Source organism: Aphelocoma coerulescens, chromosome 12 (genome assembly GCF_041296385.1).
Source record: "Aphelocoma coerulescens isolate FSJ_1873_10779 chromosome 12, UR_Acoe_1.0, whole genome shotgun sequence".
Classification (NCBI taxonomy): domain Eukaryota; kingdom Metazoa; phylum Chordata; class Aves; order Passeriformes; family Corvidae; genus Aphelocoma; species Aphelocoma coerulescens.
This window is the reverse complement of record NC_091026.1, coordinates 21372705-21399650: the sequence shown is the minus strand read 5'-3', so window position 1 is coordinate 21399650 and position 26946 is coordinate 21372705. Positions and strand designations below refer to the sequence as shown.

At 51.5% G+C, this 26946-nt stretch overlaps 1 protein-coding gene across 1 annotated transcript in view; it reads left to right on the top strand.

Annotated features, from left to right (window-relative positions):
* The window catches only part of PLXND1 (plexin D1), a 70482-nt gene that overhangs the window by 29822 nt on the left and 13714 nt on the right, over positions 1–26946 (top strand). The window contains exons 10-26 of the mRNA XM_069027571.1: positions 418–507; positions 1357–1450; positions 3852–4015; positions 5654–5805; positions 5954–6053; positions 9194–9333; positions 9699–9866; positions 11804–11894; positions 12058–12333; positions 13241–13390; positions 16328–16442; positions 17453–17560; positions 18232–18344; positions 19515–19622; positions 20152–20282; positions 20652–20850; positions 26408–26554. Of these exons, the coding sequence (XP_068883672.1) occupies positions 418–507; positions 1357–1450; positions 3852–4015; positions 5654–5805; positions 5954–6053; positions 9194–9333; positions 9699–9866; positions 11804–11894; positions 12058–12333; positions 13241–13390; positions 16328–16442; positions 17453–17560; positions 18232–18344; positions 19515–19622; positions 20152–20282; positions 20652–20850; positions 26408–26554 (2346 nt within the window). The remainder of the gene's footprint in view (positions 1–417; positions 508–1356; positions 1451–3851; positions 4016–5653; positions 5806–5953; positions 6054–9193; positions 9334–9698; positions 9867–11803; positions 11895–12057; positions 12334–13240; positions 13391–16327; positions 16443–17452; positions 17561–18231; positions 18345–19514; positions 19623–20151; positions 20283–20651; positions 20851–26407; positions 26555–26946) is intronic.

Below are 26946 nucleotides of genomic sequence, written 5' to 3'. Positions count from 1 at the left end.
CTTTGAACATGTCAGCTGGGTCCTCGTTTGAATTAGAGATTTGCTCTGTGTAGTCGTTGGGAAGAAGAGGAGGAAGGTGACTTTGAGCCCAAGTCACAGGCTGGTTTGGACAAGGTGGCCTGGGACAATGTTGGCTCTCAGTCTGCAGTGCTGCATGAGTTGCACACACCTTGGCCCACAGGAGCTATCGTACCCCGCTGTTGGGGCTACAAGAGCTCAGCCAGGCACAGCTCCTGGTCTGTGTGTGCCATGGGCCAGACACAGCTCCTGGTGTTGGGTATCATGTTTGACTTGGACAGAGCACAGGTGCCAGTGGCAAAATCAAGCTGGGACACAGGCCCTGCCGATCAACTGACAGACAGAGAACTGCACCGAACAGTTTTTGCAGCCATTCTGCCCTTGTCTTCCCTCTCCTAGGAGACAGCTCTGGAGTGCCATTTTGGGACAGACAGGACATTTGAAGCCCGGTGGGTGAACTCCTCTGCCGTGGAGTGTGTACGTGTGCTGGTGAGTCAAGGGGTGAGGCTGCCAGCCCTGCTTCCCCCAGGCTGAGGTTCAGGTCCAAGGGCAGGCAGAGTCTCACCCCCAACCTCCCACCTGGCAGTGGGACACCACTTGCTCTCTTCCCTCCATCCCTCACTCCTGCATTCACCCCTCTGGCAGGAGGCTCTCTGCATGTGCTGATGCTGGCAGGGCACAGACATGTCACCGGTGCTGTGCTCCCAGTTCCGTGGGGATCTGCAGTGGCTTTGGCCCCTGCTCCCCTGGGGCTTGGGAAAGAGCTGCTTATTTACCTTTCTAAATGGAAAGAGTTCAGTTCAGGCAAAATTATTTGGCCACCTTTCAGGTTTGCTGTTTCTGTAGCTTTTATTTTGAACAAGGAATTGGCCTAAGAAAATGCTATGATACTCACTGGAAAGTAGTGTGTGGTTGTCAGAGGGCAAACTGCACCCGCAAAATGCAGCAAACATTCGGGCTTTCACCAGTAGCAATATTGCAAGTGTAAGCTGGAGAAGAGCACTTTCCTGTCACGTCACCTGTATCACAGCCCCACACTGAGAATGTGCAGACAGGCCAGGCTGTTCATTTTCCTGTCTGTTTCTGCTAAAAATAGCAGCAATCCAGGGCTCTGTGCTCACCATGGTGTACCCTGTGTCCTGGTGCCCTTTAGTGGGACTTCAACAAAATGATTAAAACAAAACAGCCGTCCCCCTTCTTCTGCTAAGGATAAGACCCTCATGTCTGGAGCAGCAGTGGTCAAAGAAGCCTCATGAGGAAGGTTAATCCATGTAGTGTGTGTGCAGAACTTCCTATTTTACTAAATTTTTTAAGTTTTTGTTTGTTTTTTGTGTGCAGCTCCACACATCAGAAAAAAGCCATCACTTCCCAGTGAACCTCCAGCTGAAGGACAGACCAGACAGATTTATCGACAGTCCGGAGATGATGACAGGTCTGAGTTGAAAATATTTTTATGCTGCTCTCATCTGGTTGGCTTGAATGGCTCTCAAACCTGGGCAGAGTATATGGCTGCAGGAGAGAGACCATGGCTCCACTGGGCACAGCGCAGTTCCTTCTCTCAGGCACACTCAAAAAGCATATTTACCCAGAGTCGCCCCCCATGAATGTGAGCCCAGAGCCCAGACTGGCACCCACGACATCCCTGTTACAGCCAGGTGAAGTCAAGCCCTGCCCAGAAGTGCAGGCAGCTCAGGTCTCACTGCCAGCAGTGCATGGCATAGGTGACACCGGTGCTCTCAGTCACAGCAGGGATGTGGGCTGGAGAGAAATTCCTCTGGGGGAGAGAAGGGACGGGGCAGAGCTGTTCCCTCAGCTCGCACAGGAGCATGGCATCAAGGTTCCATGTGCTGTGAAAATTGAGTCCTTCTTTTGCTTCCTCTGCTGAGAAGGAATAAAATGTGTAAGCACATTTCACCCCTGGCCTATTCTCTGTCTCTGGGAAGAATGGCTGGATTCCCAAAAAAGCCCTTGCTACATCAGCAAACTGAGGAAGGCAGGCAGTCAGACTCAAAATGAGTCAGACTCAGACAAGGTACCCAGGCAGGATTAGCCCAGTGCATCGGCCGTGGAGCCGGGTTTGCACAGCAGCTACCACACTCTGTGTAGCTGGAGGTTTGGCGGTGCCCCTCGCCACAGGCTCTGGCTGGGGGCAGCATTCCTGAGCTCCTTTGCCTCTCGACAGTATCAGCAGCTGTGGCAGAAGGGGCTGATTTATCTGAGGTGCAGAGGAGGAGAGCCCAAAGGGAGCTTTCCTTTGATGGATGGCTGTGACAGGGACAAAGACACGAGCACCGACAACCAGTGACCAGGATAGAAAGGTTTCCCCGTGATAAATCCCTGTGAATGAAGGAGGATTATCTTGCAAAGTGAAAATACCTGGAAATACCACCACGGGCTGGCATGAGATCTTGTTTTTCTGCAGAAAGAAGAGGGTATAGTTTTGTGATACAGTGGTAACCCTGAGGAGGGGGGTGGGACATTGGGCTTTGGTTGTGTAGAAGACTCAGTTCTGTGTGGGTGGTGCTGGGAGCAGGAACCACAGCAGAAAAAGCATGGTGGAATTCCCCTCCTCCTGCATGGAGAAGGAGCTCGTTTACACAGGCCATGTTTGCATCCATTGGAATTGGCCAGAGTATTTGGAGTTCCCACGGGACTGTAAGGCTGCTCTGGCTCCTCCTCTCCTTACTCAGGCTGGTGTGAGTCACATTAGAGAGACTGCCTTGCATCAGAGACAGAGATCTGCCAGACAAACACGGGCATCTTTTGTAATGTCTTTAATGAAATCATTAATGTAAGTGTTTATTATTTCAATATTTATTAGCTTTTATTGTATACTCTGTTTTGATAGTCCATTGAAGGACTACAAGCTCTGCTGCTGGTTGGAAAACCACCCAGTGTAACTCCCTGGGGGGACTGCAGATGATGTGGAATAAGCTTTTTTTTTTGTGGAGACTAGGAGAGACCCTCGGTACTGGTGATGTTTTGTTAGTGTGGCACAGGCGGAGTGTTGGTGCTGATGATGTTTCATTAGCACAGCAGAGCATTGAGGCTGAGGGACTCATTAGTTGCTCATGAAGTGCCTTAAGATGCTCCTGTGAGCAGAAGTGCGAAATGTGACTGTTTCTGTGTTTTATGTACTCTTGCAAAGTCTCCTTTGGGGGAAAGGGTGTGAAAGCCATGTTTCCTGAGCAGTTCTGACCATTACCTCTGTGGATATCCACACTCCAGTGGCAGAAGTCTTGAGGCTGGAGAGGAAATGTAAGACAGGGTACCAGCTAATGGAGATGTGAAGGCAGTATAAGAAAAAACATGTGGAAGCTGAGCAGATCTGAAGGGAGAAGGCAATGAAAGGGGTCTGTCATCACAGGGGGAGGGAAAGGAACTGTAAACACTGTACAAAGCACAAACCACCCCATTTTTGTCAGTGTGGAAGCAATGTGATTGCTTTGCTGGCAGAATGGAGCCAACTTCACCAAGCAGCTTCCCATGTGGATGTTGAGAGTTGGAAACATGTAGCATAAACTGACAAAAGGTTCCAAGTTCGGGTGTTGCTTGTTTCTCAAGGGGGAGAAAAAGGAAAAGAAAGTGCTAAACTATATAGCAGTGAGAACAAGCACCCAGGCCTTCTGGGAAATCTGCAGGACAGTAGCCAAGTGCACTCTATGTGCAGGCTGCTCTGCTCATCCGCTGGATTTCAGATTTTACTGGGATTAATGTAGCCGGCAGGTGGTGGGAGTGGGAGGGGCCATGTGTGTTTGATTGCCTTAGGCTAAGCAAAGCTGTGAGGGCCTCAGGCCTGGAGCTCATGTTGTCTGTTTTCTCTGGTGGTTCAGTGGAGGTGTACAACTGTGCGACCGGCAGTGCCGACTGCTCCCAGTGCTTGGGGAGGGAGGACCTGGGGCACCGCTGCCTCTGGAGTGAGAGCAGCTCCAGCTGCAGGCTGCACACCGAGCCTCCCCAGGTCTCTGAAGTCTGCCCGCCTCCTGAGATCCGGAAGGTAAGACCCAAAAGCAACGTGGAGGGTGCTCACGGCACGGCGTGGCGTGGCGTGGCGTGGCGTGGCGTGGCGTGGCATGGTGGGTGGTGCAAAGGGCTGGAACTGGCCACACTGTCCTGCCTGGGGCAGAGAAGGATCTGCACATTGTCCCTGGCACAGGATGGGGTCAAGACCAGCACTGAATTATTCACTGACTTTCTATGCTGTTGAGTCACCTGGTGCCAAGGACATCTTGCTAGTGACAGGATTCAGTCTTCATCATGTTAGTGGGAAAAACAACAGCAGCACGATGTCCCAGAGTTCCTGGGGTTGTTTAAAGCAAGAAAGATATGTAGGGTTGGTCGAAGTATCCTTATCAGGAATAGCGTTAAATAGAGCATGGCTGAAATGTAATCGTGAGCCCTGTCTCCGGACACATGAGCTCTGCAGTTCTGCTGAGATTAGGAGTGGCAGAGGGACTTTTGGGCATCATGCATTTTGAAATGAGTTTTATTTAAATTGTATTTAAGTTTATTGGAGGCCTTTGGATCTTGCGTTCTGCTTAGAGGTATGGTAGGAGCCAGCAAACTGGATCCTAACAAGTGGTGAAGAAAATACATAGACCAGATCTTAAAATGGTATCCCTAGGAAAGGAGAAGCTGGAGAGGTGAAACAGCTAATGTTGACAAGTGTGTGGGATTTCTGCTCTTAGGGAGGCAAGTAGTGATATGGGTGCTGTGACATTGCATGGAGGAGCTGCAGGATGCCCATCACCTGCTGCTTCCCTCTTGTCACCCTGGGAGAAGGGTGCTCCCCCTGAGCCTGACTTTCCCACACTCATCAAGTCTTATCAGCACCTCCTCAGAAAATAATGGGAGGAAACCACAACTTTCACAGTGTTACCAAGTCTGTCATTGTTTCCTTAGCAGATAATGGCTGGTAAATCCAAACCCGTTGGAGTTATGCGAGCAGACAAGCCCTCACAGAGCCCTCCTGGAGAGGGAGAGCACAGCCAGCAAAGAGGGCACCAAGCCTGGTGCCACCAGGAGTGTTCCACTGGCTGTGTATGCTATTACCTGTGCAAAGGGGAAAGAGCCATTCCTTCTTGGAGGGGTTTGTTTCACCTGCTGAAGTTCACTCTCACTCTGTCTGAGGGTGCCCCTCATGGTGCTGTCACGGTACCACAGCCAGCACCCTGTCCCCTCACAGCGCTGGGGGCAGCAACTGTCAGGTGAAACCAGTGGTGTAGGAGATGGATTCAAAGCTGGGATGTGGAAGAAAGCATGTTTCTTCCCAGATATGTTTGCTGCTGGAATGATCCGTGACCAAACCCCACTGCCCAACACAGCATAGAAGTGTGATAGTTTCTCCTCTGCCAAGCCAGAGAAAGCAGAGTGTGGTGTTGGGCGCACTGGGCAAGCAGGAGTGTGAGGAGTGATTCTGTCTGCTTCGCAGGGCTCAGGTGGTGCTTGGGCACTGGGATTGGCTATGGGATAAAGGCCAGAAGTTCCTGGTTCTCCCCTGACCTGGTCTAGTGAGAGGTGTCCCTGCCAATGGCATGGGCATTGGGACTAGATGATCTTTGCGGTCTCTTCCAACCCAAACCATTCTGGGATCCTGTGATGCTCTGACTTTATGACCTGCCCTTTGGTGCTGCAGATCGAGCCACTGCATGGACCTCTGGAGGGGGGCACACTGCTGACCATCCGCGGGAGGAACCTGGGCCGCCGCTTCAGCGACATACTTGGCGCCATCAGGGTGGGCAGCGTGCCCTGCACCCCACTGCCAGATCGATACGTCGTCTCTGAGACGTGAGTTGGGGAGCTGGGGAGAAGGGACCATGACCCCTGCATGTCCCCTGCCCGTGCCTGTCCCTCCCTGTCCCTGCAGCCAGGCACAGGGCAGCGGCTGCTGCCCTTCGCCACTGGCACTGCTGCCACCTGCCTCATCCATCCGCAGAGTCGTGTGCCAGACCGGGGAGGCTCACGAGGCGTTTTCGGATGTGGTAACGGTTAACGTGAGCCGGGAAGGGAGGTCCAGGGAACGATACTCCTACGTGGTGAGTGGCTGTCTCCTGAGCGTTTCTTTGGTGATTCCTGTGCCCCTTAAAGTGAGTCTGCAGCTCCCCACGCCTTCTGCAGCTGGCTGAGAAATGGGATCTACAGCTACCCCTACATGTGGGGGTCCTCAAGGAGCCGCTGAGGTGTCGCCTCAGCTGTGGTTACCTGTGTGGGGTGTGGCAGGACTGCAGCAGGATTCTGGTGGCACAGCTGCGCTCCCAGACTCAGTTCCTGTGGCAGTGTGTCTCATCCTGGCTTTATTGACAATTCTCCTGCTATAAAAAGGAGCCTTAGTTTTCTTGCACCTTTTTGCTGAGGTGCTGTTACAACCTGTGAGATGTTTTGAGACTTGTGAAGTCCTGTTGTGCTAAGTTACATTCCATGAACTCACATTATTTAGAACTGATATTTTTGCTGCCAAGATCGTGTTAATTTTTGCATGAAATAATGTGTAGGGATTAGACTGAAGCTAACCCCGTGTCATTGTACAAATGAAAAGCTCTTTACAGCTTTGTGCTGTGCTGTCTCACAAAGATAGCTTTCATCTCTATAAACCTGAGAGAAATCCATGCATTTCTTCTCTTCCCTACATGAACCTTGTTCTTGGTTGGACGGTATTCATGGACAGCCACGCTGGGTGGGTGCTGAGGGCACGTGGAATGCTTGGAGCCTTTGTGCCTCCCCTGCAGCTTCATCTGGGGCAGGACAGCCCATGCTGCAAGCTGCTGTCGTGGGAGGAGACCTGTAGCCCCAGGAAATACTTTGATTCCTGGTGGCTATTGTGAGGGATTTGGGGCAGATCATGGAGTGCGATTCCCCCACCCTGTAGCCAATGAGAGGTTGGGTGTTTAGTTCAGGGAGGGGTACACAGCATGCAGCCAGGTGTGGCACGTCCCATCCCCCAGCAGAGCCAGGCCTGACTGCATGGGGAGAGACTGGTGAGGTGATGGCACTGCCAGGCCAGTCTCAGCAGGAGTTCCTGGATCCTATTTCCATAGTTTCCAGGTGTCCAGGTTCACATCCCAACGGCCCCTGAGATCCAGCAGTTGGGAGTAGATTAAGGTGCCACTGGTGGCATATGACCCAGTGAGAGTCCCTTGGTTTGGGGATTCTCAGGATGTGTGTGCTGAGGTGGCACATCCCTCACTGCTGGTTGCTGTCTGGCTGGCAGAGGGGAGAGGGGCCCAAAGAGTGGAAACGGGCTGGGTGGCTCCTTCACCAGCTCTTAGCTTGTGAGGAAAAGCCTCTCAGGAAACATCTGTGGAAGCACCAATGCTGAACAAAGCCAGTCCCTGACCTCAGCCTGGGTCCATGGCAGCCTTGTGCCGGCAGCTCCTGGGCAAGCTTAGGGAGCAGGCCCCTCCCTGGAGTGGGAGAGGAGCCGTTCCTGCTTGGGTGGCACAGCAGAAAGCTGCTGTCTCTGTCTGTCTCTATTTGTCTGTCTTGTTTGTCTTAGCAAAGTTTGGAGCAGATATGAGGGAGTGCCCTGCCTTGTGCACGTGTGTTGGAGAGGGACACTACATGATGGAGGTGTGTCACACTGAAAGTGGCTTTCACGCCATTTGCAGACCAAGCAACACTTGTTTTCTTGGTTCTCCTCTCACATCTGATGGCATGCAAATGGAGTAGCCTACACCATGGAAGGCTGGTCTTGGTGAGACCTGAGCTTGGGCACTGATACAGTTTGCCTGGAAAAGTTTAAAAGACTTTCAGAGCTGCCCTTCCAAAGAGGGTCCTTCATGAAATACCAAATATTGTTTGTGTGCTATATCTTTCAAAGTCCCCGTTATACATGTCTCTCTAGAAGAGACAGAATTCAGCTGTAATTGTGCTGAGGAGGAAGGAGAGGCTTCTTCAGGACATCATAGCAGGCTATGGATGAGCTGGATTTGCCAAAGCTGCGATGGAGGTGATTGGTGCTGGCAGTGCACCAAGGGCAGCAGCCGCTGGCTCCGGCTACGGGGAAGGGCTTTGGGGAACAAGAATAATCCTCTCTGCTGATGCTGTAGCTGCACTTATGAATATGTGGGTTAGGGGCCAAGGGCAGGAGACAGCTGCCTGCAGACACCCAGGGAAATACAAATTAGCAAAACAGATCTGGTGGAAATGGGTGACAGCCAGAACCAACAGAGGAAGTGGCTGTAGAGGAGTGAAACCATCTGAGTGTAGGACAAGGGCAAGGGTAGATGTTAATACATGGGTTTGTGTGGCAGGGACTGCCAGGCAAGGCATTAGCAGCAGGCTCAGCCTGCACTGCCTGCCTGCATGGGTCTGCTCTGCATGAGCGAGGGGTGGGCTGGGGCTGAGTGGGGCCAGCCCCTGTGGGTCTCCTGCCTCAGGGCATGTGCTGTCTGAGAGAGAGTCACCAGTGCCCTGTGGAAGGGTCTTGAGGTCATAATTTGCTCTGCCCTGGCTGTCCTGCTCAAATGGAGCAGGGACATTGCCAGCAGCCACTCCTGGGGTGTCTGTGAGCAGACAAGAGGGCTCAGTGCCGCGTGAGTTATCAAAGCCTCCAGCTCATGAATCTCAGGAAGATTTCCAGGGGCTGCAAACACAGATAACATACACGCTAATTTCTGCCGCAAATGGCAAGAGGCAAAGCAACTTCCCCCTCAGTTCCCATTGCCTCAAGAGATGCAGATTTGAAGCTTCCTCACCAGGGGTTTGATATTCAATTATCTAAACCCAGGTGGCCATTTTCACCAAGCTCAAGGTGGGGCTTTAACATTATCCTTGCATTTAGGAGGACATGGATCTGGAAGTGCTGAGATGGTGAGGGAGGGAATGAGTGAGAAATTTCCTTTTATTGACGGACCTTGAGCTGTTGCTGGCTCTGGACGCCCTGATGGAAATGTGAGGGGAATGGTGGGATCCTGGGCTCCCATTTGGCCCCATGTTTCATTTACAGCCGGTATTTAGGGACCCCAGAGAGTCACAGAGATTTTGTATGATCTCACTCCTTAGTGTTTGTACCACTTCTCTTGTTCTTAAACCCTGCCAGCAAAAGCTTTTGCTGTGCTGCTGTTCGAGCTTCACAGTGCTGGACACTCACACGGTCTGAATCAATTCCCACGTACAGTGTGGAATATCCAGCTGCAGATTTACTAGGCTAGAAAACATATTTCCCCTTTGTTTTTAGCTTCCTGTGGTGCAGTCCGTGGCTCCTCCAAATGGCCCGAAGGCAGGAGGAACAAGAGTGACCATCAGAGGCAGCAGGCTGGACGTCGGCTCAGAGCTCCGTGTCCTCATAAACTCCTCCAAGCAGTGCACTGACCTCAGGTGGGAGCAGGGCTGGGGGCTGGTACTGGAGTAGTGATAAGAGCCAAAGCATTAGGAAGGTTGATATTGTCCCCCAAGAAGTCAGGCAGAGTGAGGATTTTGGTGAGGGGCACCACTGCATGCTGGAATAGCATCGCCCTGCCTGCCCTTCCCCTCTGTCTGTCTGGGGAATCGGCCCAGCAGATGGGATGGTGTGTGCTGAGAACTGCTGGTTAGCAGGCCTGGAGTAACAGGTAGTTGGCACGGGACTGGAAGCTCCTTGTCATCTGTGGCTGCCACCTGCCTGTCAGGGGGTGCTCAGGCCAGACTCCAGCCTCTGGCTCAGCCACGGCTCCCTGCAGCTCACCCTTCCTGTCCTCCCGCAGCCGCACCGACAGCATCATCACCTGCACCATGCCCGCTGCGGAGCTCACTGCAGCTGTGCCAGTCTGCGTGCAGTTCGAGAACAAGTCCTGTGCCAGCCACAACATCACTTTCAAGTATGAGAAGAACCCGGTTATATCAGACATCAACCCCAAAAAGAGCCAGATCAGGTGAGATCCTGCCCTAGCTGAGACAGCCTGTGAAAGAGAGGGTCAGTTCCAGCTGAGAGAGGGTAGGGAGAGGGTCCTGCCAGGAGAAGGGGGCTTCTCAGCCCTGGGCTGGATGGGTATAGAGGGCACTTCAGCTTGTTCTTGGGGTGCTCCAGGGTAACCCCAGCACGGGAGTAGAAGAGGTCTCACACACCAGGACTATCCATAGCTTGTTTTGATGCATTTAGGAGTGGAAAAATGTCAGCCTTGGTAACTATACTGTGCACACCTGGTGAGTGCTTTGGGGAGTCCCAGGTGGGGGCTCTATGAGGATTCTTCTTGGCAGTAAAACTGCTGGAGGATAAGATGAGATTTGTAATTTTGGATTTCAACCTTCCCTGAGGTCACAGTATTTAATTTTTAAAGTGTGTTGCTTTTAGTTTCACATCTCTGTGGAGTTCTCAGGCTTCTGTTCCTTTGGATACTGTGGTGAAATACCACCCTCCTCACCTGTGGCACCTGAAAAACCCGGGGCTGACTAGGAAATCTGGGAGGCCAGCAGCTGTGCCGGCAGGACATCGCTGAAAGCAGTGCGCCCAGGGGCGAGCATGAGCAGGCTCTGGTGGACTTGATCTCCTTGGAACAAAGCTGCCTCTCTGTTCCCAAGCACAATGCCAAGGCTGCAGGCTGTGGGAATGTCAAGGGAAAGGCAGAGCCATGACTCAGCCAGGCACAGCCCCTCGAAGGCTTCCAACTGCTGAGTGGTGAGAGCAGTGTCTTAAAAGAGACAAGGGAAGAATGTCCTGCCCATAGTCACAAAGGACACCACGGGGGTATTTCTCAGTCACCTTAGTCTGCTTCCTTGGTACTTACAGCAGTTCCCAAATTTCAGAGAACAGGGTCCGTAACTGCAGGCTCTCTCCAGCCTCCGGTGTGGCTCATGCAGTCTGACTGCTTCAGCACATTGCTGGGCTGTTGACCATGAGGCGTCAATAACTTGTGTAAAAGTTTAGCTGGATCTGATTTCTCTTACCATATGGATAAAATAATCCCTATAACCAAATCTAAACCAATACAAAAGTTGTACACTAGTCTGCAGATGTGACAGGCTCCTAGTTAGAAACTTGGGTCATAACTTCCTGGTGATATCCCCAGGCTTCAGAGAACCCTGGGGCCTTGTGCCCAAAGTCACTGTGCTTGGAGTGCTCTTCAGATAATAGGATTTGTGAGTCTTGCTTGTTCCCTGACAAATATTCCAAACAAGTCAAATGTGATACAGGGGAAGGGGAAGGGGAGGGTAGATCTAGGGTGCAGTAGAGTGGTGATGGTTCTCCAGCCATTGCTCTGCCTTGTGCACATCGGGGCTGCTTGTTATTCTTGCTAGTTGACTGCACAGTGAGAGGCCCATGTGTTGCATTCCCCCCAAGCAGATTCAAAACAAAGCAACTTTCACATTTTTATCTAAATCAGAAGTTCCTGGAAGATGCAGGATGAGGGACTTTTCCCTCTCCAAGTCTCATGGTTCTCTGTGGGTTGCTGCAGGGCAGGGGCAGAGACAGGGACAGGGGTATGGGCAGGGGCAGGGGATGTCTCCTGGCCATCGCTTTGCAGGCCACTTACATGGCCAATGGCCAGGACATCTGCTGCATACCCTGGCATGCAGAGACTGCTCTTCTGGGCAGTGGGAATAAGGGGGACAGCTCACTGATGCTGCAAGAGGCTCCCCCCTTTCCACCACAGCATCTACTCCTCCTTCCTTCCTTTCTTCCCTGATATTGTGGTAGCTGTGTGGATCTCTGCTGTAAGTAGGAAAAAGACTTTGGCTGTTGGGTCACATTTTCTGCTCAGGCAGCTTGGAAACATCTCTGAGAAAATGACAGGAGGAAGATGCAGCCATCACATCCCATGGCTGCACTGTCCTCTGCAGTCACCCTCTCTTTCTTCCCTTCTCCTCAAAGTGGGGGCAGGATCATCACCCTGGAAGGAAGAGGTTTTGGGCTGGTCCAGAATGTGTCCATGGCTGTCCGTGGCATCGGCAGAGAGCACACGGTGGGTGTCTTAGCTGGGTGTGGCCCAGTGACGGAGCAGGGCTGCGTGCCTGCTGCCAGAGGGTGGCCAGGGTGTGAAGCTGAGGTCTTGGCCCATGTCTGAGGATGGGCTGGGAGCACTTGTGGTGCTGGGTTCTGACATGCTCCCACTCTCTTGCTTTCAGCGCTGTAAGGTTCACACTGACACCGCCATCACCTGCCCCTCTCCAGCTGCCTCCAACATTACTGTGGGGAGCAAGCCGGCCCCCGTCGATTTCTATCTCAATGGGCGCCTCTATACAGATGATCGCTCGGCTCTGGATGAGGAGATGTACCCCGAGGAGGCTCTGCACATCAGCAAATTCAGCCTGGGGTACTACGCTGACCCCCAGTTCTCCACAGCCAAGAAGGAGAAGTGGATCAAGCACCATCCTGGCGAGCCCTTAACTCTGGTCATACATGTAAGAGGGTGGTTGTTACAGCTCTGCTTCTCTCTGGGTGCTGCCATCTCCACCCTGGGCAGCTCCTCTGTCCTAAATACCAGCACAGTGACTGTCCACAGACCCAGGAGAGACAAGGGGGTCGATGGGAACTGGAGAGGCAGGGGCAGGTGATTTTGGCTCGGCCGGCAGCTTCTGCATCTCTCTGCCCCAGGAGATGCAGCCTGGTCTGGGGATGCCTTCTGAGGCATGATGCCAGAGAGCTGCCCGGGGAGGGTGTTGTAGCAAGGGGCTAAATGAAATACTGGACATGTGGAAAAGAAGGACAATGCCCTGGCCTGAAACCAGGCAGGTGCTGCAGAAGGGCCTGACAATAGGTGTTTATTCTTGCACAAACAGATCATTCATTCTTCTCTTTGGCTACTGAATTCAGCTCAGCTCACAAGGAAGTCAGGGTGCAGAAGCTGAGTGGCCTGGACAATGAGCAATAGTAATTCAAAGGCCATTGTTTGCTGCAGGATATCCTAATTGTTTGCAACATGCTCCAGAAATGTGCTCCCCCTTTCTCAGGCTTTGCAGGCGCATCCCCTGGCTGTCCCCTCCGTTGTACATCCTTCCCCCCTCCCAGATGGGCGCTTACATCCTTATCTTCCATGCACAGCAAGCCTGATCAAAAGCAGATTTTTCCAGGTTCCATAACGGGCTTGTTCATCCTATGTCCCATGCTGAGTGAAGAATGGGAAACAGGAAAATCGGGACTGGCCCGGTTTTGGCCTTCCTGTGGAGTACTGGAAAAATGTCCTTGGTGAGGGAGAGTCTTCCCAGGTCTGCAAAACAGCAGGGAATATGGAAAGTACAGCAGGAAGATCAATTGCAATTCTAACTGCTATGCTGCAGCCTGACATCCTGATTTTATTTCTGTCTTTAGAAAGAGCCTGACAGCCTGGGCCTGGAGAGCAATGAGTACCAGGTGAAAATCGGCTTGATCTCGTGTGAGATCCAGATTGTTTCAGACAAAGTCATCCACTGCTCCATCAATGAGTCACTGAGCTCCTCGGAAAGGCAGCTACCTGTGACGGTGAGTCCGGAGCCTCCGCATGTGGGGCGGAGGGGTCTCCTGCAAACCCCGCAGGTGAAGGACCTGCCCAGCTCACTCCCTGGTGACCCTGCAGAAGGCTGCACTGGTGGAAGGGTGGACAAAGCAGGCCATGCTGGCAGCTGTCGCAGGGCAGCTGGTCAGCAGGATGCAGGGGATGGGGATGAAGGCTGCCCCGAGCTGTGGTGAAGGGCTGCTGTGCTCCCAGTCATGAGGTACCCACAGCTGCCTGCTGAGTTACTGCACTGTGCTGGGGGAGGTTGGTCAGTTCTGGTAAGGCACAGTGAGGTCGCAGGCATGTGAGGCTTTGTCACCTGCAGTGATTTTCTGCTCCTCATGAGACATGTTTGGGGATTTCCTTAAAGCTTTAAGCCATCGGCTCTGCTCCCACCAGCAGAAGGGCTACAAGTGGCTGTGAGAGTCCAACCTTCACCAAGCTGGGTCCCTGCTGGGTCCCTGCGGTATGACCAGGAGGGTGAGAGCAGTACTCAGGGCTTCCAAAGGCTGCTGCTTTCTCACTGCAAAGAGTTCAGTGTTCAGGGTTGCTGTTCCTCTCTGTGTCTGCAAAACTCTCCACACTTTGTTACTGTCCTGTTTTCCAGAGGGTTTGACTGAACTGCTGTGCTTGCCCTCAGTTTCCCTCATGTCATACACAGCCCATTGCCATGCTGGGATGTGACTGTGGCTCTTTGTATCTGGAGAGAAAATGCCTCCACCTCCGTGGAGACCCCGCTGCCCCCTCCCGGTCCGTGTGTTGGCAGGGGATGGATGGGAGCCTGAGGCATGGGCGGGGAGGAGAAGGAGGGCTGAAGGGAGCTGGGGACCTGTGCAGTTGGGCTGCCCAGGAGAAAAGCACAAGGATGCACTACCAATTCGCTGATGGGGTTATCCAGTTTACTGGCAACAATGTGAGGTGTATGAAATTCTGTTGCAAACTGGAAACATGGAAATGCAGAAGTAACATAATTTCTTGAGTCATCTTAACAGGAATTTTAAATAGGGTAATTTTAAAAAAAATTTTGTAAGAACTGAGAAACGGGGGAATCCCTTTGTGGAAGAAAAGGAAATTTGAGTTTGCTAGTCTTGGTGCGACATAAACCAGTCAGGGCAGGTCCCCAGGAAGGAGGAGAAGGATATCCAGCCCTAAACATCACAAGGCTGTTCAGAGTGCACCAGCAATGAATGTGCAGCTAAATAATCTGCTTATACTCATAACTGTGCACCCTTACTAAACCTGCAGACGTGATTGGGGCCCTCGCCTGCCGGCCATTCCACAAGTGGCCACTGCCTTGTAACACACCAGAAATGGCTTTGGTGACACAGGGCAGGCATGTGCAGGGGCCTTGCCTGAGTATTGAGTAGAGCTGTTCAGATACACAAGAGAGGCTTGTCAAGACCTTCAGGCCCATCTTTGTTCGTGACCAAACAGTTTTAAACAGCAGCTGTGGGATGATTTTTTTCTCTGAAAAATGCAAAAGGCTGAGCTGGTGGGGGAAAAAAAGACTCAAAGCACATTGAGGAGCTGCTTCATTGCAGCATTTCAGAGGGAAAAAGTGGAGATCCTGAGGCCAGGCATGTGGCTGTGAGACTGCTGAGTGAACCTGCCCAGGTGCTCTCACAGTGCTGTGGCTCCTGCCCCTGATGAGCACCATGGCTCTTGGACAACGTGCCAGGGTAGAGACCAAAGCTCTCAGTGTCTGGAGCCTTCCACTGGCAGCGGCCATGCCCTCACCAATGCTCCTAGAGCTAGGGCTGGATTTCCCTCAGGATGGAGCTGTGTGTGACATGGTGTCTGGTGGTGGAGGGGGTGGGAAGATCCTGCTTGTGGGATGGCTTTGGTCCAGTGGCTGAGAGCTGCTGGAATTTCACCCCAGTGGGCATCGTTGGGCAGGAGCTGGGCATATCCCACAGGTTTCCATGACACAGGAAGTCAAAGATTAATTTTGATTAATCAAAAGATTAATCAAAACCATAAGATTACCACAGCTCTTCCCTACCTCATTTCAAGTTTTTTGTTCTCGAGTTTCTCTCACTTCTCATTCCGTGGGAGAAGTGAAACTCACATTTCCAGAAGCGAAAGCCTTGTGTGGTCATGAGTTTTCCTTATGAGATGATGCTGTGGAATCCTTTCATCCCAAGGGCCCAAAGAGCTGTTTGTAAACAGCACCCAATAACTTGCCAGCCTGTGATGTGTGCTGGCCTCTTCCCTTCTGGAGATCAGGAGACCCAAGGACTGAGCTCTAGCGGTTTGTGCTTATTGTCACAAGAAGTACAGGCTGGGAGCAGAGCCAGCACCTTCTGACACCCCTTTCACTGCTTTAGCCACGAGATCATTACTCGTCTATGGTCTCATTTATTTTTATTCCCTTAGTTTATTTGTATTTCAAGGACTTTAAAGTTTCTTAACCCTCCTTCTTCTGCATGGCAGCAGTTCTGATTTTGGAGGAGAAAGGCTAGTGCAGCAAGGGTCCAGAGGTTGTTCAGAGCCATAACAAAGCTGATGATCAGTGGAAGTGATAGTCTATTAAGAGCAGCACAGGCACTCTTGTACAGTGCCATGGGCTCTCTAGGAAAGGGCTGTCTCTTCTGGGCAGGTACAGTGGGGTCACGAGGGGGCCTTCAGTTCTGCCACCAAAGCCCTGTGGTGGTCCTGGGATGGGCACCACTGTAGCATCGCAACCTGCTGGGTGTGGCCTTGGCATCCCCCAGAGCACAGGAAGGGAACTGGGCTCCCTTGAGACACACAGAGTCCCCAGGTCTGGCAGAGAAGGGCACAGCCCAGCCTCCCACACAGCCCGGGAGGCTGTGCCAGCACCGTCCCTGAGTCTGCTGAGTGCTGCCTTGTGTCCCCCCTGCTCCTGGCCCCTTGGCAACGTGTTGCTCAGCTCCTGCTTTTTCTCCCTCCTTCTCCTTCCTCAGATCCAAGTTGGCAAGTTCAACTACACAATTGCCATGCTGCACCTTGGGGGAGGAGAAACCGCGATCATTGTCTCCATCGTTATCTGCAGCATCCTGCTGGTCCTCTCTGTCGTAGGTAAGGGAAAGAACGATGTGTTTCCAGGCTGTGCCAAGGTTTTTCTCATTGCATGGGAGGTGTGAAGGTTATTCTGAGTACTGCAGTTGTGCAGTACCTGAAGCTGGTCTGGCTGCAGTAGGTGCATACTCTCTGTATGGCACACAGCTAGTACCAGGACCACAGCTCCCTGCAGCACAGAGCTTTTCCTGGCTGAATCCACAGCTCAACTCTGTTACTTGAACCTGTGATATTTATAAACTTAACCTTTTCCCCAAACACTTAGTAGTTACTATAACACAAAATAAAGAAGCATGTGAGAAACTGGTCTTGGTCACAGGCATGACTGTCCCAGACCATTCCAAAGGTGCTCTTAGCCCAAGGTCCTGTCATCAGGAACAAGCAGTGACAGGTGCCTGGCTGAGTGGGAAGAGAGAGCCAGCATCCTTAGCAAGTCTGAAGCAGGCACATTGGTGTATGTACCTGGCTGGAAGCTGTGCTGCACACCTTTGTCCTCGGGCTAGGGGACCTGCTCATCACATGCCCATAATGACTGTGCAGCAAGAAACCTGCCAGTTCACAGCAAATGAGGGGTTTATAACAAGGATTTAAGTTATTTTTAATAAAGGCTCTAATGCACCCTATTTGTTAGATGCACCACCCGTCATTAGAAACATATTTCTGGAGGCATGGGAAGACTGTCAGACATGAACACTGTAATACAGGTGGTAAACATCCTCAATTCTGTATTCATTAATCAGCTGGAACATATTAATACACAGTTAAGCTGAATACAGACAGCCCAGACCTAAATTGAAGACGACAGTTACAGCACGATCATTAAATTCCAGCTGGTTTTACTTATTTACTGATAATTGACAACTGCCTGAGCAGATACCAGTCTGGTGGTAGGTGTGAAACCAGCTCTGGGTTTAGCTTTCTGCACCCGTGTCAGAGAGATCTGCTCTGATCCCAGTGGCAGCTGCTCCTAAGCCCGGGTCCAAAAGGCTTATTCCCTTCATCTTTTTCAGCTCTCTTTGTGTTCTGCACAAAGAGCCGCAGAGCCGAGCGCTACTGGCAGAAAACCCTGCTCCAGATGGAGGAGATGGAGTCGCAGATCCGGGAGGAAATCCGTAAAGGTAAGTCCCTGTCTGGATGCCGAGGAGCCATGGCTAGGAGGGGAATGTCAGGTTAGCAGGCTTGAAGCAATTCTTCTGCTGTGAAGAAGTTTGTAGAATTATTTGTTGGAGAATTTCTGTCATCACCTGTGAGCTTTGGCAGGGTTTGGGAATGAGGCTCAGTGGCTGGAAGTGTGGCTCTGCCACTGTCCTGCTGCCTGGCCTGGGCAAGCCACCGATCTCCAGTGCCACCAGCTTCTCTGGGGTTAAGGGCCCTTGGCTGTGTCAGAGGATTACTTGAATGTCACGCTAACCTTCAGTGTGCTTTCCACATGGGTGCAACAAAAACTGCAGCACACTCCTCGTAGAGCAATGGGAGAAGTATTCCAAGTGTTGGCACCCACCATCCCGTGGTCCGTGACCCCACCACGTGAGCTGATGTCCTGTCCTGAGGGGACAGCCTGCCCTAGGGCTGGGCTCCTGGGGCAGAGAATGTTCTGTCAGTGGTTGGGGCAAGGTGTACAGTGGTTAAACCCCAATGGGAATGTGCTGCTGTGAGAAAATACAGCTTCAGCCCCCACAAGGGAACAGCTCGAGGAGGCAGAGATGAGATGTGCCATCCTTTCCCATGCCAGCCTTTCTCACCTGGTGGAGGACTGGGCTCTCACCATCTCTGGGTCTCTTTGTGTAAGGTTTTGCAGAGCTGCAGACAGACATGACGGACCTGACCAAGGAGCTAAACCGCAGCCAGGGGATCCCCTTCCTGGAGTACAAGCACTTTGTCACCAGGACATTCTTCCCCAAAGTAAGGAGACAGCGCGTGTCACGGGCACCTCATTGCTCCCAGATACTTCCCAATCAGTTTAGGGCTCTGCTAAAATCATTCCACTGTTATATATTTACTTGTCACATATTTCAGCCTTAATTGTCATCAAAGTGGAGCCGCAACTCCTGGGGTGTCGTACAAGATCGGGGTCATATGACAGAAGCTGGCAGCAACTGTCCCAGGAGTTGCTCCAACTTGCCTGTTTGGGGCCATTGCACACCTCTTCTGAAAGAGCTCTCACATGAGCAGCATGCTGGGGACTCCTCCTCAAGGGCTCCAGTGTCACCCCACTCCATTCGCCAGAGGCTGGAGGGTGAATCTGACATAGGCAGTCAGGGAGAGGGGCTTTTTGTCCTATGCACGGTGCCCCCAAGCATTCCCAGCAGCTTGGCTGGTCCTCAGGAGCCCTTTGGATGTCTCTGTCTCTCTCTTCCTCCCTGTCCAAGGTTGGGTGTGTGGTGCTCCCAGTAAGATATCCCTTGGGCACCCAGTCTGAATCTGTCTGCCCGGAGTCCTTTACCAGAGCTGCACCAGACGTGCTGGTGCCGTCATTCCTGTCACCGGCTGCTCCGCTGCGTGGCTGCGCCCTTCACTGCGGCTGTATTTCACCCCCGAGGCAGCTGTGTGCTGGTGCTGAGGACTGAGATGATGATTTATGACTGCAGAGTGTTTCATTAGAAGCTATTACTCAGGTTTTTCAGTTACCCAGTCTCCATATCTGTGCACACTAGAGGCTTTAAGATTCAGTCTGGTATATGAATGCTAGAGATTTAAACATTTTTCCCATCTGTTTTAAAAGTTACATATGTTGAAACACCCAGAACTCCTCTATTTTGATTCAGTCTTCTGTAAAGCTTTCTCTTCTGGGAGTTTTCTAGCTGTCACATTACTCTATTTGCAGTCTCCTTGCCCTAACAGCCTTGTGTCTCTGCAGACGTCTGCCTCCCCCCATCCTTGTGGTGTTTGCTCATTCGGGAGGCTCTTGCAAAGTGTTTCAAGGCTCCATAAGCCAGCCCCATGCATGTCTTTGGAACGGGTGTCTTTAGTCCCAATGACATGCCTTCCCATCTTATTCCCCTGAGGTGCACAGCACACAGGGAGTGTCCTGGCGGGTGCAGTGCCCTCCCCTAACACTGTGCTTGGTTCCAGTGTTCCTCTCTCTATGAGGAGTGCTACATCCTGCCAGCCCAGCAGCTCAGCTCACAGGTGGGCTCCCAGGTCCAGGAAACACATCCGCTCCTGGTGGGGGAATGGAAGGTGAGTAACCCACTAACAGAACAAATGCTTTTGGGTGTTGCCGACCATTAACACAGACCAGCACTGGATCAGTTTTGGCTGGCTGAAGAAGGCAGATCTGTGAATCTGCTCTTCCAGCGTTGGCCTGGGATCCTTCCCAGCTCTGTAACTCTGAGGCTGCAGTAAGGTCTCCCGCTAGAATTTCTGAAAGCTGACCAAACCCAGCCCTTTTCACCTCTCCTTGTACACCCACTAATTGTTTTGTCAGCTCTCAGCTGCACTTGCTCCATCTGTCTCGTAGTGGGGAGTCCCAAACTGGCCACAGTACTCCAGGTATCCTCAGGAGTGTTGAACAGAATGGAATGGCCACTGCCACTGGCCAGCTGTGTGCTCCTTGCCAGCAAAGCTGCTGGCTGCATCAGGCAGGGGGAGGAGGGGCTCTTCTGCTTAGTATTTCTGTGGTCAGTAGGGGCTGCCGTCAAGAGGGATAAAATGTGGAGAAAAACAGCAAGCAGGGTTTTCCCAGTCTGCTTTCTAAATTTTTCTTCAGATTCCTGAGAACTGCAGACCCAACATGGAAGAAGGAATTTCTCTGTTCTCCACCTTACTCAACAACAAGCACTTCCTCATCGTGTTTGTCCACGCTCTCGAGCAACAGAAGGACTTTGCTGTAAGAGACAGGTATGAGCTTCAGAACCAAAGACTTGGCAGCTGGAGGAGACTGGTTTATTCCTAGCCCAAAGCCATCCAGCCAGTGTCTGGGGCTGTGTGTTTCAGTGGACGGTTGAGTTACACTTGCCTACACTTTTCTGTTAGAAATGGATTGCCATAAACCCTGAAGAGCACTCACTCATTTGGCTTACCAGTAAGAGGATGCAAGCTGACCTGAGGTCCTGCAGCACTGAAAGAGGGTTGGAATTTCTAACAGCCTTAAGAAGGTCCATGAAAATTGTCTGAAAGACTGCCTTTGTGTGTTGGGTTTTTTAGTGCCAGTCAGCAGTTCAGTCTTGTTAGATTGGGGCTTGAGTCCTGTACCATTCTGTGTTTCAGGTGTAACCTGGCCTCCCTGCTTACTATTGCATTGCATGGGAAGCTGGAGTATTACACCAGCATCATGAAGGACCTCTTGGTGGATCTAATAGATGCTTCGGCTTCCAAAAACCCCAAGCTGATGCTAAGGAGGACAGAATCTGTGGTGGAGAAGATGCTCACGAATTGGATGTCCATCTGCATGTACAGCTATCTCAGAGTAAGAGAACCAGTCACTGCTGTGGCAGGTGCAGGGTCACCTCTGCGTGCTGCGGGGATGAGGGATGTGGGGGACAGCTGAGGACCTGACACTTGCTAGCAGTGCCACTCAAATGGTCACTAACAGTTGGCAAACTGATGTATTGAATGGTTCAGGTATAGGAAAGCAACCTGAAATTCAGTTACTTCTCCACTTCTGCTCAGGGATTTGGTGAGCTCAGTCTTCATGGCAGGCTGAAGCATGGATCAATGTTTTCACTATACTTGAGAAGAGCCATAGGGGAGCTGAAAAATAACCAGAATGGCTGGAGGTTTTGGGAACTGCCTGGTTATGTGTTGTTTCTGTGACCAGCTGGCACAGCTATGCTGACCAGTCAGCAGTGTCTGTCTCGGGAGCCATGATGCTCAGGCAGGCCGAGGGCACTGGTGTGTGGGGCCTCTTATGCAGAGGCATCCTCGGGGTTCTACACAAATCTGAGCAAGAGAGGTGGGGTGTCTGTCCCAGAAGGCCGACTGTCTTCTGATGGTAATGAGCAGGAATACGTTTGGCATCTCAGAGCCAACAGCAGTCCATCTGCTCAGTGCTTTATCTCCAACATTTGCCAGTTCTCTTTGGAATTCCCCAGAAGAATTGAGCAATAACTTAATTGATTCCACAGCAGTTAATTGGAGGATACCCCATTATACCCACAGGGAAGAGCCTTGAAAAAGCCTGTGAAAAAATCTCTTTTCCCAAAGTGTTTTCTACATCTACAGAAGCAATTCTATATTGTCTTCATACATATTGTGATGTCTTCTGATCCCAGATGATCACTTTTTGTCCTAAAGCCAGTAGTTTTGTAGTTCATCATCTTTCATTTTAGCTGACACAGTTAGCCAGGCTAATAAAAGAGGAGTTACAAGAGTGGATGAGGATGGCTGTGCCAATGTAGCACAGCTATCCAGCCTGTAAGGACAGAAAAAAGGAAATTAGTAAAATTTTTTTAATCTTCAGATTTTGTGCCTGTAGTTTAACCATTGGAGAAAAAAAGTGCTGATTTTCCCTTTTGGGGTGGGGAGACCACATGTGAGGCATCTGATCCAGCTCCAGCTTGTGCTAAAAATGGACATTGTGCAAGAAGGCTTTCTCACTGAAAAAAGAAAAAGAGGGAAGTGGAGCCTTATCACGTGGGCCTGAAGGCTTGAGCACATTACACGGCTCACTAATGGCAAGGAGCTGCACACGCAGCCATGGGTGGGAGCTGCCCATTCCCGCAGGCTGGTCTGGGGCTGTGGGGGGCTGTGGCCATCCCCAGGGCCAGGCAGTGCTGCTGTGAGCGTGCTTCCCCCTGCTCATGGTCCACAGAGGGAGGAGAGGAATAGGGTGTGGTGGGAGCAGGACTGCGAGGTGACTAGGTCCTCTGCAGAGCTGTTGGGCCACTGGCTGAATGTGCATTTCCAACTGCCTGCAGCAGGTTCTTGGCAGGGGCTAAGGCTGCACACTGGGTTTGCAGTCCCCTCCAGGCCTCCCGTGCCCGGCCTGAGGCCACGGCAGTGCAGAGCATCACTGCAGCCTGTTTCCCGTCTCTGAAAGCAAATAATTTCCAAACTAAAGTGCAATGAAGTTGATTTCCAAGAGACTCTGATATCACACATGCTCCACAGTGAAGGTGGGATCAAAGGAGACACTGAGCTGCTCCTGAAGTATGAAGAGGGAAAAGAATTGGTCAGACAGGAGTGTCTGGAGAGGAAATTTGTCCCAGGTGACACAAGCCCAGCTGTGCAAAGGGACAGGGGCTTGGTCCAGATCAGCAGAGCTGGCATCTTCCCCGCTACACAAATGAGGACAGAGCCCCTGTGGTGGAACAGACACCACCTCCTTCCACACGGCTGGTGTCAGCTCAGGGCTGTGATTTAAATAGTAGTGATAGCCAAAGGCCTCCCATGTGCCTCGCGTTCCTCAGGATCAAACTCTGCTGCCTTCAGAGAGGCATTTCTTGGTTAAAAGGAAGGCTTGCCCGCCTGCCTGTAGCTCTGCTCTGTCAGACATGTGATGATGGGCCTGGTTTTCATTCCTGAATTATCCCCATTAATCACAATGTCTATTTGAAACAGCTGCTGTGAAAGTCCCTGCCGTTGTGCAGTGGAAAAATTCCAAGTGCTTGTATTTTCCCTTGTAAGTCAACGCTACATGCTCAAAACATTTGTTTCACATTAATGCTCTGCCTAACAGCCCGTCCACTTGTGTTTTGGGGGAAAATGATTTGAAGGAGCTGTCTTCAGCTGGGAAGGAGCTGCCGGCCACAGGCATTCGTGGTCTGCACATGTGGAGGGCACCTGAAGGCGTGGAGTCGCCACTGCTGGGGGCTGGCTCAGCGTGTGAGGGGTTGGGATGAGCTAGCAGGGGGCTTGCTGCAAGGCACAGGGGCTCAGAGGCAACTTGCAGCATTTGCACAATCAATGCAGAACTCTGTGCAGAACTGAGTGAGAATTGTAGATGAAATGGTCCATGTCTCTACTTTGTGCTACACTTTTGGTGGAAAAATCTTTAAAAGAAAGCCTTCTCCATAAGCTACCATGGTACCATTGTGCCTGGTTCCTAACAGGGTTGGGGAGTTAAAGCGAGAGTGGGGTTCTGGAATTCAGCTTTTATGTCTGTGTCCACACTTACCCAAGTTTTGCATGTGGGATGGAGGTTTGGTTCTTCACAGAATGCAAACAGATAACTGTCCCAAAATTAGCAGGCACTTGGGATAAGCAGCTGTTTTCTGTGCTTTTCCCACCCTAGCCTCACCAAAACATTTTGGAAATGGCTGTAGTGTGTTCCTGGGAGGACATCTATAATAACTTGTCAGAGTTGTGTTAATAGGGCAGACACATGTGAATCCAGTCTGTGCTCTAAACCTTTTTGTTTTCCCAAGCATATAAAATTGAAGCCCTCCCACGCTCCTTGTGCGTGGAACAGTTCAAGTCCTGCCAGCCTGAACTGTGCTTTCCATTACTACAGTTATTTCAGTGCCCTGGGTAGCTTTAAGAGCCCATAACAGTTCAGTCAAAAATGAAAATGAAGTCTCATTAAAATACATTCACAATAGGAGGAAAAAAAGGCCCCAGACTGTGTTTTTTTAACTATTTTTTTGTCCTGAATCAGCACTGATCTCTTCTGGTTAAACTTCCTTTCTCCTAAGTAGCCAAGTCCAAAGACGGTTTTGATTCCTTTCCAGATGAGTTTTCTGAACAATGCTGGAGGTTTCACAAGTTTGCCATTTTATCTCTAGTCCCTGCCTGCCAGCCCTTCTTTCCCCGCTTTGAAATACGCTGTCTGATTAGCACTTTTGCAGATTTCCATTAGATCCCACAGTTCCTGAGCCTGAAAGCCAAAAAGCCAAACAGAAATAGCATCTGGCCAGTGGAGTGCTGTCGCTGTGTCCCCTGTGGCCTGGCCTGGGCCGAATCCTGCCCGTGCACCCCGCAGCGTGTCCGCAGTGACCGCACAGTGCCGCTGCTCCGCAACTGCTGCCAGGGCAGCCTTGTGTGAGCAGAGCTGGCCCCGACCTGTGCAGCCCATGCTCATTTCAAGCCATAAGGGTTCCCATATTAGTAGGACTTGCCCTTTTTTAATGTTTTTGGAGGCACTGCAGTTTCCCTGCGGCTGGAGCTGCCCACGGTGGGGACGGGCAGGCTCCAGAGCCCAGCCCTGCGTTTAGCCTCAGGTTTGTCCCTGCTCATGTGTGAAACAAACAGGGTTCCTGTTGGTAGCATGGCCAGTGTTGAAGACTGTTGACCCCATGTGCAGGGCCAGCCAGTGGCATCTTGCGGTTGCAGTATGGGGGCAGTGGTACTGCAGCCTGAGGAGGTCTCCGTGTCGGTGTTGTCCCCTTGTTATATCTTGCTTCTGCCTTTCTCTCCAAAATGAACTCTTTGTGTCTTCTGTATGTTCTCCACTCTTTGCAATCCTCAGCTTCTCCACTTCCTGACTCCACACCTTCCTCTACATTCTGGAAGCCCTGCCTTCCTCCATTCCAGCACCCGCAGCCCTGCTCTGAGCCCATTTTTCGCTGCCTGCTCATAGGAGCGTTGCAGGAATCATTAAACCCCTGCGGCAGACCCAGGGAGCTTCCCTGTATTCATGAAGCTACCCTTGAAAAGGAAGTGAGTGCCCTGCTGGCACAGACGGCGTGTGCCCACTGACAGCCCTGCTGTATCGCCCTATCAGCAACCACACCAAATGCAGCGCATCCAAATTGACATCGAACTAATTGCTTTAGCAATTATAGGGCAATTAGAATAAAAGAATCACCAAGTTTTAATTAAGAAGCAGATTGAACAGGATTTAGCAGCTCCTAGCTGAGAAATATCAGAACTGTTGGGTATCTGTTGTCTGAGCAGGCTCTCAGATGGCAGGCCTGTGTGTGCGGGGGGCTGCTCAGAATACATAAATGTGCAGAATTTGCACTTGCATCATTGGAAGGAAATTGAACGTGAACGTTAGGGAGAATGGGATGTGCTCTAACACTGAAGAGTTCCTTAAGAAAATAGCTTATGTTTCCCTTGCTCATCAGTGCAGCAGGCAGAAGTGGATCAGAAATTTGGCATTAAACTGTGTAGCTGAATCACATCACAAATAGGTGCTGCCTTTTATATTTTTTGTTCTTGTTATAGCAGTGCTGCAGTTCACCTCTCTCCCATGAACTTATGCTTGATGAATGCAAGGAGTTAAATGGTGTGTTTGCTTGCTGTCACATGGGAACAGCTTGTTGACCCTGATCCTCTGTTTTGCTGTGATGAGGGCTCTGCTGTGGTATGAGAAGTATGAACGCTGGTTCCCAGAGCCACAGGCCCAGGCTGTGGGCTCACTCCCGTGGAGTTCAGCGGCAAACCAGGCAGTGCAAAGAGCAGTTCAGCTGACACATTCATGAGAAAGCTGGGTGCCCAAATATCTCGGTACTTGGATTTTTGTGCACATCAGCCCTTTCTTGTCCTGCTGAGTGCAGCATGTCATACAGTCTGCACTCTGTTAGATTGCAGGAAGCATCTCTGTAGCACAGTATGCTAGATTCTCCCTGTTCCTGTGTAATTCGCATGTAAATTAATGCACATTTGTATTTTGTCGAGCATCATGTGTGCACGTCCCTGCTCAGCACAGCCATGCATATGCCCCTGCCTTCTGAGCAGCACCCCAGCTCTGCCCGTGAGACAGCACAGGCTGGCACAGCCCATCGAGGGCATTCCACAGCTCCAGTGCTTGCTGCAGAACTTGGATGGGGTATGTTGATGCTGACAGTTACAGCATCCCCAAAAATGGCCTGCGGCTGTTGTTGGCTGTTGTGTCCTCTTCCCCATCTGCGCTGTCATGTTGCCACGAGTCTGAAAACTTCTGAGCAGCCTCAGAGAGATGCAAGTGGGAGTTGGGAGGTGACGGCCCCCCAGTGTTTGCAGCACCTGGGGTGGACTAGTGCTGCTCTCTGGTGTGCAGAGGCACCTTCAGTGTCCACACACAGCCTGTCCCTACTGCACTGTTGATGGAACCATCACCACAATGTCTGGTTTGCTGACTTGGTCTCCTTTCCTTTTCCCAGGAGACGGTTGGAGAGCCCTTCTTCCTGCTGATCTGTGCCATCAAACAGCAGATTAACAAAGGTTCCATCGACGCCATTACAGGGAAGGCCAGGTACACCCTCAACGAGGAGTGGCTGCTGAGGGAGAACATAGAGGCAAAGCCAAGGGTGAGTACCCATGTGCTGGGGCTTCCCCAGAGCTGGCATGAGAGCGAGATGCCATGCTCATAGCATTTGGGTCTGCACAGCTGGTGAGAGAAAGAGGCACCCAGACAAAAAGAGGAGAGGGTTTCTGACAGAAAGAGTTGCTCTCATTGCCCTGCATTTGACTGCAACTGAGGCAGTAGCTGTGCCTCCCTGGTCTCTGAGTGGGTGTCTGTGGCAGCCTGCAGGCCTTCACAGCTGACTGTCCTGCTGTTCAGGAGCTCTCGAGCTGGTGCTGGTAAGGGGCTCCAGCACCGCTGCAGACCCATCCTGCAGCAGGCTTAGAGCTTGTTTAAACAGTGGAGCTTGGCCCATTGCATCAAGCAGAGGCTGAGCAATGAGCTTTGATGGTTCCA